Raw genomic sequence first — 15,352 nt, forward strand, 5'->3', positions numbered from 1 at the left:
AGATGGATTTCCTGCGGCCAACCGTACTATTTATTAATTTTCTTCTCACCCTTGCTGATAGGCAGCATGCCAAGAGGAGTCACCCTTTTGAAGCCCTGCAGCTTTTCCTCTCTTTGAAACAGGTATTTCATCCCCAGTTCTTGTCTCTGGGAAGTGACTCTCTCAACTTACAGTTACTGTATTGTTCATTGAGCTAAATGTTCCTGCGTATTTTGAATGTTTATGTCCCAGTCCTGCTTGATCCTGTGGAAACAGGGAGGTTACTGAGCATTCCAAGGCTCTGACCACTGGGATTCAGCTAATTTGGAGATCACAGAGAAAGTTTGCTGCAGGCATATCTATACGCTTGGTAGGGCAGCTGCATTTGGAAAGCATAGTTTTTTGCCTTTATGAGATGGAAAGAGGAATTGCCAGGTTAGTCTCATATTGTGACTTGCCACATTACCTCAGATACAAAATTCTTTCTACGCACTGACAAGGAGATCCAAAATCTTAATGCAAATGACCTTCATTGGCAACTGTCACACTAACCTGCTGTGTTAACCTTCAGCTTTTTAAGTATCTCTTATAGTGTTTCCTGACACACTGACAGAAAAAATAAAAAAGAAAACCAAATCCAAACCCAACATTTTGCAATTGTAGTATTCTTCCCACTGCAGGTTCTGGTGTATTACAAACTGCAGCAATATAATTTAAAATTGTAGTGGGCTTTATAAATGGAGAAACTTATACCTACGTGATTTGACTGCTGATGTTCACACCATGATTCTTAGTAAATTATGCACTGGAGCCTGATATTGCTAATACCTAATCTGGTGTGATTATTAATAATTTCATGCTGTGCATAGCAAGCAAAGTTCCTTGCAAACATAAATGAATGAGCAGTGTTGAGGTCAGCCATTTGACTTGGCTGGAGTTTGAATTCACTGTGATTCTTGAACTGTTTTCCAGCAGGTTTCCAAAATAAAAGCTGATTTGCTACCTACATGTCATACAGATTTCTATTTGTGCCAAATAAAATACCAGTTCCAGTGTCTCAGCTGGCAGGGAAGTATGGATTTTCCCTCTTCTAAGATTTTTCTAAGGAAATAGACTTTGTCTTTTGAAGATAAAATGTTTAAAAATAAAAGAAGCGTTTGTCTTCAGTTCAGAAAGATAGCAACCACCTACAATCTGTGAGAACACTTACATAAGACTCATACATTGTACAGGAGTTCTGTTCTGCCAATACTAGAACACTGTTTCTGTGTATTTGTCAGATACATGTGAACCAAAGCATTGCTTGCAGGGCTGCTGCACAGTCTATTCTGATAGTCTGTTCCAAAGGTTAAGTAGGAAAATAATTCTGTCCTAGTTTTCGCTTTGCTACTCTTAAACATTTTGCTGAATTCTGTGTCAAAAAAAAAAAAAAAAAAAAGAAACCACACCCCCCAAAAAACCCCAAAACCAACCCACAAAAAACCACCCCCAAACCTGAGATCCTTTGGGACTATTGGAACAGTGGAGTAGTTTTATTTTAGTTGCTACAAATAAGCTGGTATTGCACTTTCCAACACTATCTAAGTAGAAATTATTTTCATACCGAATAGAATGATGGTTATACAACTTAATAAACCTTTAGATACCTTGGTTTCAAGGAAGGGAGTGGAAACCCCTGAAGTGACAATTTATTTCTGGCTGTCAGATTATTCTTGTATAAAATTGGGCTTTCTCGGGTTATGCAGAATACAAAACCAAGAATTTAATACACCATTTTTTTATTTTTTAATTGTATTTTTCTTGTGCACATTTTTAGTGTTTCAGTTATGTTATTAATAGGCTTCTGTGTACTGGTCTGCTTAAAGTCGGGGGTTACCTAGATAACAGTTACTATCTGCCAATGCAAATGGCAAATATGAAATAATTCTTCAAGATAGAGGAGGTTTCAAATAAATGAGAAAGGGGAGGCAAATGTGTTATCTTTAAAATATGATAGTATCGCAGTACATTAAATTCTGAATCAGATATGTTTCTCACTCTTGCACCTAATGACTGGATAAAGTACTGTACACGGTTAGATTTCAATCAGTGTGAACTACTGGTCACTTCTACGTATTCTTTTTGTGTGTCTGAGTTGCTGATGTCCAAACAAGCAGTTCTGTTAGAAATGTCAGAATGAAGTATAGCTTTTGAAAACTGAAGATAGACAGGAGACGTTCTGCATATCTTAAGTCTAGTTTCATGTGAAGTAAATGCTGCTGGTTGTAACCTCCAGCTGATGATAAAGCAATTATATGCATCTTCTCTACCAGCTAAAATGAGCGTGCTAAAAAATAGTAGTCGGTTATTATCTGATACATACAACAGTGTAAAAAGCTGTTTTCATTGAGATGTCTTTATTTTCTTCTTGTCTGTTTGAAAAGGTATTTATCAAAATTATTTTTATTTGCATTTCCTAATTACTCTGACAATCAATAAGAAAACCTGCCTAAGACAAACTAGTAATTTCATGGATGACCAGTAACAGCTGAGTTCTCCTTTAGATTCTAATAGAACAAGAGAGAAGAGACAAATTGTTTACATTTTAGTATTACAAGTCTATAATTTGTCCTCTTTACAGTATTGTTTAGATATTCTGTTCATAGAATCATAGAATCAGATTGGTTTGGGTTGGAAGAGACCTTAAAGCTCATCCAGTTCCAGCCACCTGATACGGGCAGGGACACCTTCCATTAGACCAGGTTGCTCTGAACCCCTTTCAGTCTGGCCTTGAACACTGCCAGGGATGGGGTGGCCACAGCTTCTCTGGGCACCCTGTGCCAGCGCCTGAGCACCCTCACAGGGAAGAGTTTCTGCCTAAGAGCTCATCTCAATCTGCCCTCTGTCAGTTTAATCATAGTGTATCTGAGCCACTATGTAGGTCACAGACTTTTTTCTCTCTACTAAAAAAACTCTTATAGATGTTTGGTGGAGGTGTGTATTTTCTTTTTTGGGGGGAAGGTCAAGACAATTCATTGTTCTAAGCTCAAAAATATTTCTGTAGTCTCATACGATGACAGTTCATCAGTAAAAATGAAATGAGAGCCAATGTAATTTGATACATGACAGAGGAATTTGAGAATTCAGGCTCTATGGGAATTCTAGAGTGTCTTACATTCACAGATGATATAGCAGCACAGCAACAAAGTTGTTCTAGTGTTAAAGGATCGTTTGGGAAGATACCTGGATTTTTAACAGCCTACAGCCTATAAGTAAAGCAGTTTGCAGCACCCTTGCAGCAAAAGAGGCAAAGAGTATTCTGTATGGAATAGTGGGTAGTGACCTCATCCTGTTCTGTCAATCAGTGTAGGCAACTGCTTGAGGACAAGAGGCATCAGCTGTGGTATTTCAATGTACATGCTGCAACCTGTTTCAGTTTTGCTTCCTAGAAGCATGTGACTGTGAAATTCTGTAAAGGATGGTAAACTGATAAATAGTGGATGTTTATGCTTGCTGGTTTTTAAACAACTTTGGGTTTAGTGGTTCATATTGTTTATCCAAAAGATTTAAGACAAGGAATTTGCAGTATCTGAGACTTTACTGTGAACTGAAACTTGTGAAATTAGGGTTAGAATTCTGCATTGGAGAGCTTTGGTTTTAGAGTTTCATAATGATAAGTACATGGATTGCATGAAACTGCGATAAAATCTGAGATCTGAGAGTCACAGTTAGTAGCGTCTCCTGTGTTAGAGTAGAACAGCAACAGGCAGCAGCCACAGGTTGCAGAAGAAATCCTGTTTGCAGGGGGTGGGCAACACATTCACAGAGGGGTTACTCAGAGGTGGTGGAATCACCACCTTCAGAGATGTTCAGAACCTGACAAGACCTGAGCAGCTGGTAGCCCTACTTGGGATTGGGGATGGACTAGATGACCTCCAGGTCCTTCTAACCTGATACAGTCAGGTTCAAACCACAGTTTAAGCACATTTTTGTGAGAAGTTGTCTTGTTTTGGGTGGCACTTCAATGGTGCAATCAATAGAATTTGTTATTTTGTATATATTTCTTGCACACCGTGTTCTTAGTTGCATCTGGTCAGTAAAACCACACTTACATACCTTCCTGAAATGACAGTTTAAAAATGGACATGTAACTAATTTAGCAGTTTGTTCTAGAAATGATGAAAGTTGAGATGATTTAATTTATAGCAGGATATGTAGTTACCTGTAATGGGGAAAGGAGTTAGTCAAACCTAATATGTTAAACCTATAGTACAAGAAGGTGTTTCTATTAATTTCGTAGGATTTAATGGTGTGAATACAGCTAATGTGGTTTAATCTTTTTGAAAAGTGATTCCAAGACATAACTCATAGCTAATAAATTGTGGATAAAATGCTAGGAATATGAGCAGATAAGCAGCTAAATTTTCGCTGAAATTCTGCTCTGAAGAGACTTCGTTAATAATGTACTTAATTTGTATGGATGCGTAGGAGTTTGAGGAGAGTGTAATGTCAGGAAATGGAATCTGAGTCGGGTAAATTATGCTTCTGAAAGCTAAGAACAAAGAAGAAAAATCTTGCATAACTGTAAGTTAGTGTGTCTTCATTTAATGTGAAAGCACCAATTGGTAACTATGGAAAATAATGAAAAATATGCACTTAACCATCATCATTGTTCTACTGAGGTATATATCAAGCAGCACTTGTTTTTAGTTTTAAATAGGCATTTTATGTCAGCAACACGATGCGTTACCCCTTTTGGAGTGTAGGCCACTCTTTGGTGGTCATGATAACTTCTTTGTCATTTGTTGCTTCTTACAATACCAAGTAACATTTCAAATCTTTTGGGTCTGGTCATCAAAACACATTGCATTGTAAAAACCTTTAAATACATATCCCAGCATGTACAGTATTTATATTCAGCATACACAAAGTTTGAAATTGAAGGTTGGGAATGGGCAAGCAGAAGTGTTTCTGAAAAAAAATAACTGAAATTAAAAAGACAATTCAACAATAATAAGACATTTTTTCATTTTTATAGGTCTTCTTGCATTGTTAATATTTCTTATGGTTTGAGTTTCCAAGAACCCAGGGATGAACTTCATTGAAGTCCATACTGATTTATTGAAATGTTAATGACTTGATAGGGTTTTGTGAGCTATGAAGAGCTTCTGCCAGTAATTCATACTTGTGTCTCTCCTCACTGTATATTAAGTACCACATTAATGATAGAAAGAAAATAATAAATTGGGACTTCTGTTCCATTCTGTATTTTACAATAAGAAGCTAGTATGCAGTAAAGTTAATTTGAAAAAAAATCATGGCAATCAGGTCAGACTAGTTATGATACAGTTCTTTGGTATCAAGTCCTGCATTAGCACCAAAGTTGATTTTTGATCTTAATGACAGTTGTGCACTGCTTCAAAACATTAAAAGGCCTTTGTATATTCTCATGTATTAGAGAATGCTGAATCAATATAAGCTACTGAAAAAATAGAATGTTCTGCTGATAATCAGGCCATGTCACTCGCTAAAAGGGAGAGCACAGGGTATCCATACTGATTATTAACACTGTGTGGTTGTTCTGTCAAAGTTGAGCAGGGGAACTGCCCTGCTCAAAATCAAAGGACTGTGAAATTGCTTGCTTAAATCTATTTTTTCAAACATGTAGTATTTCTGGAAGATGTATGGATCCTGTGTAGATCATTTTAAATTTGCGTGTTGTATGCAAAGGAACTGACCAAAACCCGAATGAGAATAGTAATGTGTCTGCCTCTTTTTTTCTTTTTTTTTTTTTTTTTTCCTCTCTTTCTTAGTTTTATCCACTCCAGTGTGCTTAAGAGAGCACTTGCTCTCCCTGTCTCCCGAGGATTTATCACAATGGATCACTTGGGGACGGCAGATGCTGAGGATGACTCTGGATCACTGACCCGACTCGCTCCCAGCCCTCACAGTGAAGCAGTTGCACATGAGTTCAAGGAACTCTCACTGCAGCCCAGTCAGTACTTACCTCCTCTCAATGAACGTAAGAATGGTGAGTGCACAACGGACTGTTCTCATTTTTGCTACATTGCTTAAATGTTCCCTATGGGAATAATGATGTTTGATTTCTTCAAATATCGTTAATTGATTTGCCTGACTTGCTCTTCCCAACCCATGTTCTGTAGAGTTAAAGTGCTACAGTGCTCGTCAGGAAACCTGTTCTGATCACCTTCACTTGTAAGTCTGGCTTGAAAGCACAACCGGAGTACTTTGTTAAGGCATATTGAATAGAGTTCTTTACATTTTAAAGTAGTTTTAAACCCACAGCTAGTGTAAAATAGAAATATTCAATTAAATGTTTTTGAGAGTTGTATTATTAAAAAAATAATACACACACAAAGGGATAATTATCAAGAATGTTTCTTTTTTCTGCAAAAATGATGCCTAATAGAAGTTGCACACTGTATCCCAGAAAGTGTAATTCACCACATAGCTCAAGGTTTAACAACACAAGAAAAAGAAGATTTACATTTTGGGAATCTTTCCAGCATCTTTCCTTGTTGTTGACGTTGGCATGGCAACTTAGGAAAAAGGTATTTCCACTCTTACAGTAAGCATCAGGAGGAATTAGGTCTGAATCCAAACACAGGCTCATTTTTACAGGGGAGAAGGCAGGACTTTTTTGTGGTAGTTGTTTTTTTTTTTTTTTTTCTCACATGAATACCTTTAATAATGAAGATTTGTTTTCCAGTATTTTCAGTAAATACTGGGAACACTGAAATGATGTAAATTTCTTTAAATTGGTTTAGCTACAGTTAGCTATTTAGTTGTAATAGTATCAGCATTATTAAGTAGGAAGAAAACTAACTGAATATCCTGGCTTCAAAGTAGAAAAAATGGGGATATGTTTTACTAGGCTGTATGTATATCAAATGCTTCATTATTTTTTTCTTGAAGAGCTTGAAATGCAGAATATTATGTTGACTGATACAATGTATTCAGAGTATTATAAACTAAGGGACCTGCAGCTAGTTTATTATTAATTTTATTAATTTATTAATATTCTGGCTCTATATCCCTTAAAAATAATTTTATATAAGTCAGAAAAAAAATTGTAACTTGGGCAATACTGTTTTTTGTTGGCTGCTATTTGATGTTAAATTGGTAACAGGTATGTCTCTAACAGAAGCTTGTTTTAAGATGTGTTACAACACTTTACTTTTTTATGCAGGAAGCAACAGAAATACTATTTAAAGCTATTTCATAATGAAGCTAAAAATGCCAGTGTGTAACTCATAAATCTCATCAAAGAGAATGTAGTGGGGGTTTTGCATTCTCTTGTGAAACTATAGCTCTAGAAAATGAGATTTTTTTTTTTTCAGTTGTCTGTAAAACTGAACTGGAGGACGCAGGTATCTGTATTGAGTCTAAATAAGTCATATTTTTCATTTCTGAAGGCTACTACCACAAGAATGCACTAAATTAAACAGGGAAAACCCCTTCTACATGGACAAGCTTGTCAGTTTCTCTTGAAAGCCCTTGCTGTGACTGTGCTAAGTACAAACTTACCCCTTTGCTTAATTTCATTGTTTTCATAGAATCCCAGACTGGTTTGGGTTGGAAGGGACCTTCAAGCTCATCCGGTTCCAACCCGCTGCCATGTGCAGGGACACCTTCCACTAGACCAGGTTGCTCCAAGCCCCTTTCAGCCTTGACCTTGGACACTGTGGGGCAGCCACAGCCTCTCTGGGCAACCGGTTACAGGGCCTCACTAACCTCACAGGGAAGAGCTTTTTCCTAATGTCTAATCTGAATCTCCCCTCTGTCAATTTAAAGCCATTCCCCTTATCCTGTCACTATGAGCCCTTGTAAAAAGCCCCTCTCCAGCTTTCATTTTATCTTCCTACTTTTACTAATAAAGTTGTCAAACAAGCAGTAAAACAAGGTGTGTAGCTTCAGGTGCTAAACTTATTCATGTTTGCTCTTTAGTATTTCATTTTTAATTCTCCTGTATTGGACAGTTCTTTTATTAGGCATTCTTCCCATAACTTGGAAATTTTTTGTGATTTCATGAATTAGTGAAATAATTTATACGTAGGTTTTGCACTGTCTTCGTGTATATTCTGCTGCTTGTTTAGTTTCTTCCAAATAAAAGGCAGCAGCAGGAGATTTCATGCTTAAGGGCTTTGGCTTGTTAAAATAACATAGGAGATTTTCCTTAAGAAAGTGGTGGTGAGCAGATGATAATTTGAGAAGCTGCCCCTCACTCCTCTGTGCCAGTTGATTTAAGAACTGCTACTCTTCAATATTTGTCATAATTCCCCTTATGAGTTAGCATACTTTTGAGCATCTGTCCTTAGCAAGTATCAGGCCCCCCACAAAGATTTTAATGTCGTGTTTGAGGAGGAGATCATATGAAGGTCACATAATGGGCTGTTGAATATTTTTCTGCAGGAATCATTATGCTTACTGTGAGCTTTGGTAGTGATCCTTTAAACCTTTCATTTACTTGAAGGAGTCTTCTGGCAGTAGTCCAGTGGAAGGCTGAATTATTCTAGTATTGTTCCACATAGTGTAGTTAAGCTGCTTGCACAAGTTAATACAGAAACTGCATTTCAAGCTTTTCCAATGACACTGGAAGTGTGGGAGGCCTGTGCTTTGCTTTGGTTTTGTTTACTGTGGAGGTAATCACAGTAGGGGAGCAGAAATGTACAGCGACACTGCAAGCGTGTGCCTGGTATGCCAACAGTCAGTTGAGATGTTATTACCTTGTCCTTTTTCACATTTTACTCTTCTTTCCATGCCCAGTGTGACCCCAGAGATTGCAGCCATACTGCAGAGCTAGCGTAGGAGTTCAGGTGAGCATAGTTCAGTGCTTTGTGGTGTAAAACTTCACAGTTTAGACTAAGCTGTTGTCTCTTGAGTTTACAATGGAACACTTCTATGCTCTGCCAACTCTGTTGAAGAGGTTGGGACTTCCAGTAGAGGATCAGTAACAAACACTTGGAGGGCAGTAGCATCTTAAGCTTCTCTAGTCATTTACTACATGAAGGTGTTTACTCCCTGAATAAAGACAAATTTCTTTGGAGATTGAGAGAGAAAGGGCAGCAACATTCTTCTCGAATGTCATTTTCAGGCATCTTCCATCATAAAAAGTCTGTGAAACACAAATTCTGACCAATTCATGTTTCATATTTTAATAGCAGGGCAAGTAATGGGAGTTTTCAAGCTGATTTGCTAGATTAAAGGTTTTATTGCAGGCTGAAATACTTGGACTCAACCATCTCTAAAGCAAAGATTTCAATTATTTGAAGTTAGAACAACAAACTCTGTATAGAAGTTAGTTTGTGTATGTGTTTACGTGTTATAATGAAGAATCATCTTTCCAGGATGTTGTATGTTGGTATTCTGGACTGTAACAACTTCAGGATTCCCCTTTGTCTTTTGAGCTGTTTTCAGGTTAATGGCTGTGGGCAGTACTGGATTACTAATTAAATTAATTTCAGTTTCTCATTAGTCTGCATCTTTCTGGATAATTAGGCAATACCTAGAATGCACTGAACATGTGAACTCATGCCCTGTTCATTGCAGCATATTACCGTGCCTGTTCTCTGCAGACCAGCTCTTGTTCCACTTGCCAAAAAGCAAACAAAGTTGCCTTTCCATGGGTTCTGCTTTTCACACTTGTGACCTGCTGAGTGGACAGCAAAGACAGGCCCGTGATTCTGGCAGTTTGATGGCCAGCACTGGTGTATAGGCCATCTTCATCATGTGAGCAGTTGGGCTCCTCACAGAAATGAAGATTGCGAAACAGAATGCCATGGCCATGAGATGCTCTGGGTTTGCATCCCCACGTGAAGGGCACTAGGTTATGTACACAATATTTGCTTTCTTAATGAAGATGCTGTGTCCTTAGGCAGGACAGTCGCTGGGGGAGAAATGACACAGATGAGGCTCTTCTTTGGGAGCAGGAGGGAGAAGATTGATGACTAGGTGTTGCTTAGTTAGACTGCAGTGGAGGAAGAATGACAGAATAGCAGGCAGCATGGCACAGCTGAAGTACTAGTCAGAACAATATGCTACCCACGCACCGCACCAGTTTCACAAGCTTCTGTCTGAGAGCCAGGAGATGGCAAGGGAGGAAGGAGGGAAGGATAGGCTGCCTGCTGCTGCCTGCAGGAGGGCGGATGGGAATGATGCTGCTTGCAGCCTTCCAACCTGCTGTTTCAGAGCCAATGGGTGGAAAGGGATTGCACATGCAGATACCATCAAAGAAAGGAAGTACTGCATGAGTAAAGCTTTTTGCATGCTGAATTAGTACTTTCCCAGAATTGGTGAGCATGTCACTTTGGCTGGTAGAGGCAGGTGTGAAGGTCTGGGTGTCAGGAGCCACGCAATCATGGTTGTTTCCAGGGACGTTTAAAATTAAAAGATCCTGGATTCTGTGTAGGAGCCACGCAATCATGGTTGTTTCCAGGGACGTTTAAAATTAAAAGATCCTGGATTCTGTGTTTTACAGCAGCCTCTCTTGGCTTTGCAGTGGCTTCCTTGTCTATCCTACTGTGCCAGAATCTACTTGTGGGTACTAGTTTCTAAAACAGAGACACGTAAATGGCTCCTGTGCAGTTGTCATCCACAGATGAGAGCCTGGTTATATTCTTGTAAAATGGATGGAGAGCTGGTTGGCACCTATACAGGCCCTGGACTGTCGTTTAGCACTCTGTAGGCCTGCTTCAGCTCTTTGTCTTGGCTATAAATCATTTCAGGTTGTGAGTGTGCCTGTTTGCACATTGTGTGGGGAGCCAGTTTTGTTCCAGCTAATGGGTGTCTGCTTCTCTAAACCCAGAACCAGAGCAGATACAGGACTGTGTTCTGGTTTGGTTTGAGGTTGTGCATTTTGTACTGGAGGAGGGTACAAAAGGTTGTGATGTGCCTACCATGGCTGTCTGCTAGATTTTGCAAGTTTATGGCTAGCAGCTAATATTCTACACCACAATTGAGATAATTGAGAGCTAAGAGTCTTGGATATTTTGTCAGGAAAAAAGCCTTGAGACAGCGAACATCTTAAAAGCAAGACTGGTAAAATTTCAATGAGAAAATTAGCCCAAAGAAATTAGTGCCTCTGGCTGCATAAGAACAGTGACACTCAGGAGCAAAGACCTTAAGGCACTGAAGGTCAGCTGAGATTGACAGCTTCCTGTGGGGCCACTGGAGCTTGTGGGGAGCTGTAGTGAATTAAGGGGAAGATGCAACACCACCCCCACACACCCCCAGACAAGAAAACTCCCAACCTCAAAAACCCAAACCAAACCAAAAATGCATGTTCCTAATGGTGTATATTGAGTCTTTCTGAGGGACTGGTAGAGCCAGCTGGGAGACAGGCAGTTCTCAAAATAACTGAATGAAACGTACATCACACTTAACCTAATGATGCTACTGAAACAAATTTGATGAAGTAAAGGAATTTTTCTGGCATGTAGAAGAGTCATGGGTATATTAGTTTGCCTGTTATCTCTTACCTTCCACTCTCTCATTATGTAGCACTGATAATATGCATTCTTGGCATAGCTTTATGGCTTCTGAACAAATTCTTAATCCTCTGTGCAGTTAATAGATTTGGAGCTGCAAATTTTATACTAGGGAATCAGGTGAAATTTGGGACATTCTCCTTGTATCTGTGTAGTAAAGGGCTTTTTTTCCCCAGTCATTAAGATCTGTGATTAGGTGTATTTTTTCCTCTCCAAATGGTACATAGGTAGATTACTCTGCTTAGAAGTTATTTTCTTGTGAGAGTTAGGAAAGATGAAGTGGAGAAAAGATGGCTAGTGCAACACTAGCCATCAGAACAACATCAGAACTAGAGAACAACAAATTGAAAGCTTAAGTTCTGATTTAAGTAATAGATTGGCACAGAAAATAACTGGAAATGTCACCTTAAATTCAGCAGTTTCATAATCACTAAGCTGAAAGCACTGAGACCTGAAAACAGCATTCAGATATTGTGATTAACACCACCACCATCCCCCCTCCACCACAAAAACCCCACAAAACCAAAAACCTGAAAGTGTATTCTAAAAGGCTTATCTAGATACAGAAGTATATAATTTATGTAAGTTTACAATAGAAATGTGTGTGTGTGTTTGTGTAGTATAATGTATAAATGTGTGTGTGTAAAATGGTTACCCAGAGAGGTTGTGGAATCTGCATCCATGGAGATCCTAAAGCTCTGAGTGCACACAGCCGTAGGCAACCTGTTCCAGCTGACCCTGTTTGGGCAGGGGCTGGGCTCGGGCATCTCAAGAGGCTGCTTCCAACCACAGTGGTTCTGTGATCTGTCTTTGCTTTAAGGTTTTAATAGTCTGTGGAACATTCAGTGCAAATATTCTACTAAATAATCCTTTGTAAGAACACACAGCATGTTGTAATTAATATATAGTTGTCTCTTTAGGGAGGGGGAGAGGGTGCTGTGGGATTTGGGGAGTTTGTTTTGGGGTGTTTTTGTTTGTTGGGGTTTTTTTTAACAGTGTCAGTAGAAAAAACAAATGTCTTTCAATGTGTGGATTCTTTTGGTCTTCCTGTAAATATTTGAATGTTGTCTTATCTGTTATGAGATGAGAGAGCAAACTGAGTAGGTACTGATTTCCCATTAAGTATGTCTTTGTCATTGGTACTGCCAGTTCCCACAATCCGAGCATTCCCAGGGCATCAGTCAGTGTCTACAAGGAACGATTTTCAAATATTAAAGCATGTGAAAAGACATACAGGCCAAAACTCAGAGCTCTCTAGGGACTGTGACCTCTTAAATGGAATATATTCTGACATTTTCACAGGCTACATGAAAGAATTCCAGCAGGGTCATTCTGTTTGGTAAACTTATAAACAAACATTCCATCATTTTAGTTTGATTTATAGATTATTATTTTTTTTAATTATCTGCTTATTGTGAAGAGATTAGCATGGGAGACATGACCTGTGACTGACTCAATTTAAGGCATCTGGTATATATGAAAAGATCCTGTTGGAGGGCTTGCCATTTGAGTGATTACAGGAGGATATGTATGTTTTCCTTTCAGGAGATCTCTCGATCAAAATGTCTTACTGTGACTTCTTTTTTGCTGAAATTCCTTGTGGATAACAAAATGCATAGCTAGAAAAGAATGTTGAGTTAATTTTAAATTCCACTTTATAATTGTTTGAAAGTGTTAGAAGCAAACCCTAGCTGTATGTGGTGTTGTTGAAACGTTAGCTGGTGATACGGCCATGACAAGAAGGTAAGGTAGTGCAGACAGAGCGGGTAATCACTGTGCAGTACTTGATATATGCACCTTTTGCAAATCGTAACTAGCACTGTAGATGACCAAATACTGCCCTTTAAAAAATCATATAAATATATGTGCAGGTAAACACATGTGCACAGATAAGATGGTCTGTGTGAGAGTTACTGCTGAGTTGTGTAAGTGTCTTAAGTGTTCAAAGCAAAGAATTTATGTACTGCTGTAGAAAAAACAGAACAAAAAACAGAATAGCAATCTATTGTAAGTGGCAGGTGGGGGCAGAGGAGGAAGGGGAACAAACAAAAAAACCCCAGACCAAAACCGCTGAAGTTAACAGTTTGAGGTGACATTCTTACTGCTTAAAGAACTAATAGAATAAACCGTAACAGGAGCTATTTAAATTAATTCTTTAACTTGTGTAGTTAGAGCAATGTTTTTCTATGATTACAGCATGATCAAGAACTGGATTATCCTAACACAGTATCATGGACCAAGAAATTCATCACGGTGTGCATAAAGCCAAGATGAAATAAATGTCTGTTTTCCCCTTTTCAAAATCTTGTGGTAGTGAAATAACTTACATATTGAGGGCTATTATTTTTTATTTTCTTTCTTTTCTTTTGTTTGGTTTGGTTTTTTTCCTAGGGGGGGTGGTTGGTTTTGTTTTTATGGGATTGCAGAGAAATGAGCTCCATATGATGAGAAGAGCTGGAATGTACTGTTAAAGCAATTGTTGCTTAGTTACTTCACGTTTAATGAGGTTGTGAAGTTGCTCACTGTTAGTGATCTCACTCACCAGATCCCTGATACTTAAACCGATAATGGGTCTATTCTGGGGGCAGACAAGCAGGCACTGTGGAGGGTGCCTTGTGGCTGCATTGTTTCTTCCTGTACATTGTGATTTTGGGGAATCTTTATTGAGCACTTCCTGTTTTTAAAGAATATGTTTTCTGTAGGCTGGAGTTGAAAGTCTGTGTTGCATGAGGATGGAAATAAAACATTGATTGCCTTAGATTAAAAGCAAACATGTTACTGATACTCTGATGCTGTTTGTAATTGGGTTTAAACCCATGATTGAAAGATACAACATTTACCGCTTAAGGTTTTCTTTTAGCTGAAAGAGATAGTTGTGTTTTGTTGTTTGATAGAAATTAGTCTTTCAGGCACAGTTTTGTTTCTAGCTCATTATAGGTTTCTCTACTATTTTAGTGTCCTTTAGCTATTTATACTGTTAAAAACAGCTCTTTGGAAACAGGTGTATGTTCAAATCAGAGAGATTATGCATCCAGTGTTTCCTTTGGAAATGGGTAGTTCTCCTTCCTTTATTTCAAAACCTTTTCTATTTAAGTACCCAATGAGCAACTGAAAGACAAGATGAAAATTTATCAATTTGAAAAACTTTATTGGCCTGCTTTTTAATAATGCCATCAATTTCAAATATCAAGCCAAATTCCAGCTGCCTTTTAGAAAATGAACACAAAAGCACTTCTAACTGTGAGTGGAATTGAAAGACCCCAAGCTTTTTTTTGGTATATATTTTATATTTCATGGGTTGTGTTCTGTTTACAGTGTATCTGCTAAAATAAAGGCTTTTAAAAGTAGTTAAAGGACAAACAAGTTGCTAGTGTTTCACTAACATTCTAAATAATATTTTTTTATAGGACAGAAGGGTAATTTGAATGGGAAAGTCTTAAGTTCCCACCCTTGAAGAGGGTTCTTTTAAGATACGTATGAATTAGCATCTTTTAAAACCAGTAATGATAGTAACTGCTGTACAGAGCAGGTTTTTATCTGTCAAAACAATGACCTTCAAGACAGATACTATCCAAACATAAGAAGTATGCTTGAAGTGTCAACCTGGTGTTGCTGGGTGATGACAGGGTGTCTGCTGTTTTGCAAGAGCTTAAAGAATTGCTGTCAGATTTGAAAATGCCTAAGTAAATCTGAGAAGTAGGTATGGTGCGTTAGCAGCCAAAGGTAAGAACAGACGTGAGCCATTCTAGGAGAGTTACAGATTCATTTCATTTAGCAGGGAACAGGGAGCTGTTAAATGGCTGGTGGGGTGGTTCTGGGGATCATGAAGCAGCACTTTGCCTTGATCCACGTGGGACCTGCTCATGACTGGAAGACACCTTTGAATA

The 15,352-nt window shown here is 38.5% G+C and overlaps 1 protein-coding gene across 2 annotated transcripts in view; it reads left to right on the forward strand.

The window, feature by feature from the left end:
- Positions 1–15,352, forward strand: part of MRTFB (myocardin related transcription factor B) — a 79,455-nt gene that overhangs the window by 16,227 nt on the left and 47,876 nt on the right. For both annotated transcript variants that reach the window (XM_065683789.1, XM_065683788.1), the window contains one exon: positions 5,772–5,989. In XM_065683789.1, coding sequence (XP_065539861.1) covers positions 5,836–5,989 — 154 coding nt within the window. In that variant the 5' untranslated portion in view covers positions 5,772–5,835. The remainder of the gene's footprint in view (positions 1–5,771; positions 5,990–15,352) is intronic.

The sequence above is a fragment of the Lathamus discolor genome, chromosome 6 (genome assembly GCF_037157495.1).
Source record: "Lathamus discolor isolate bLatDis1 chromosome 6, bLatDis1.hap1, whole genome shotgun sequence".
In the NCBI taxonomy this organism is placed as follows: Eukaryota; Metazoa; Chordata; class Aves; order Psittaciformes; family Psittacidae; genus Lathamus; species Lathamus discolor.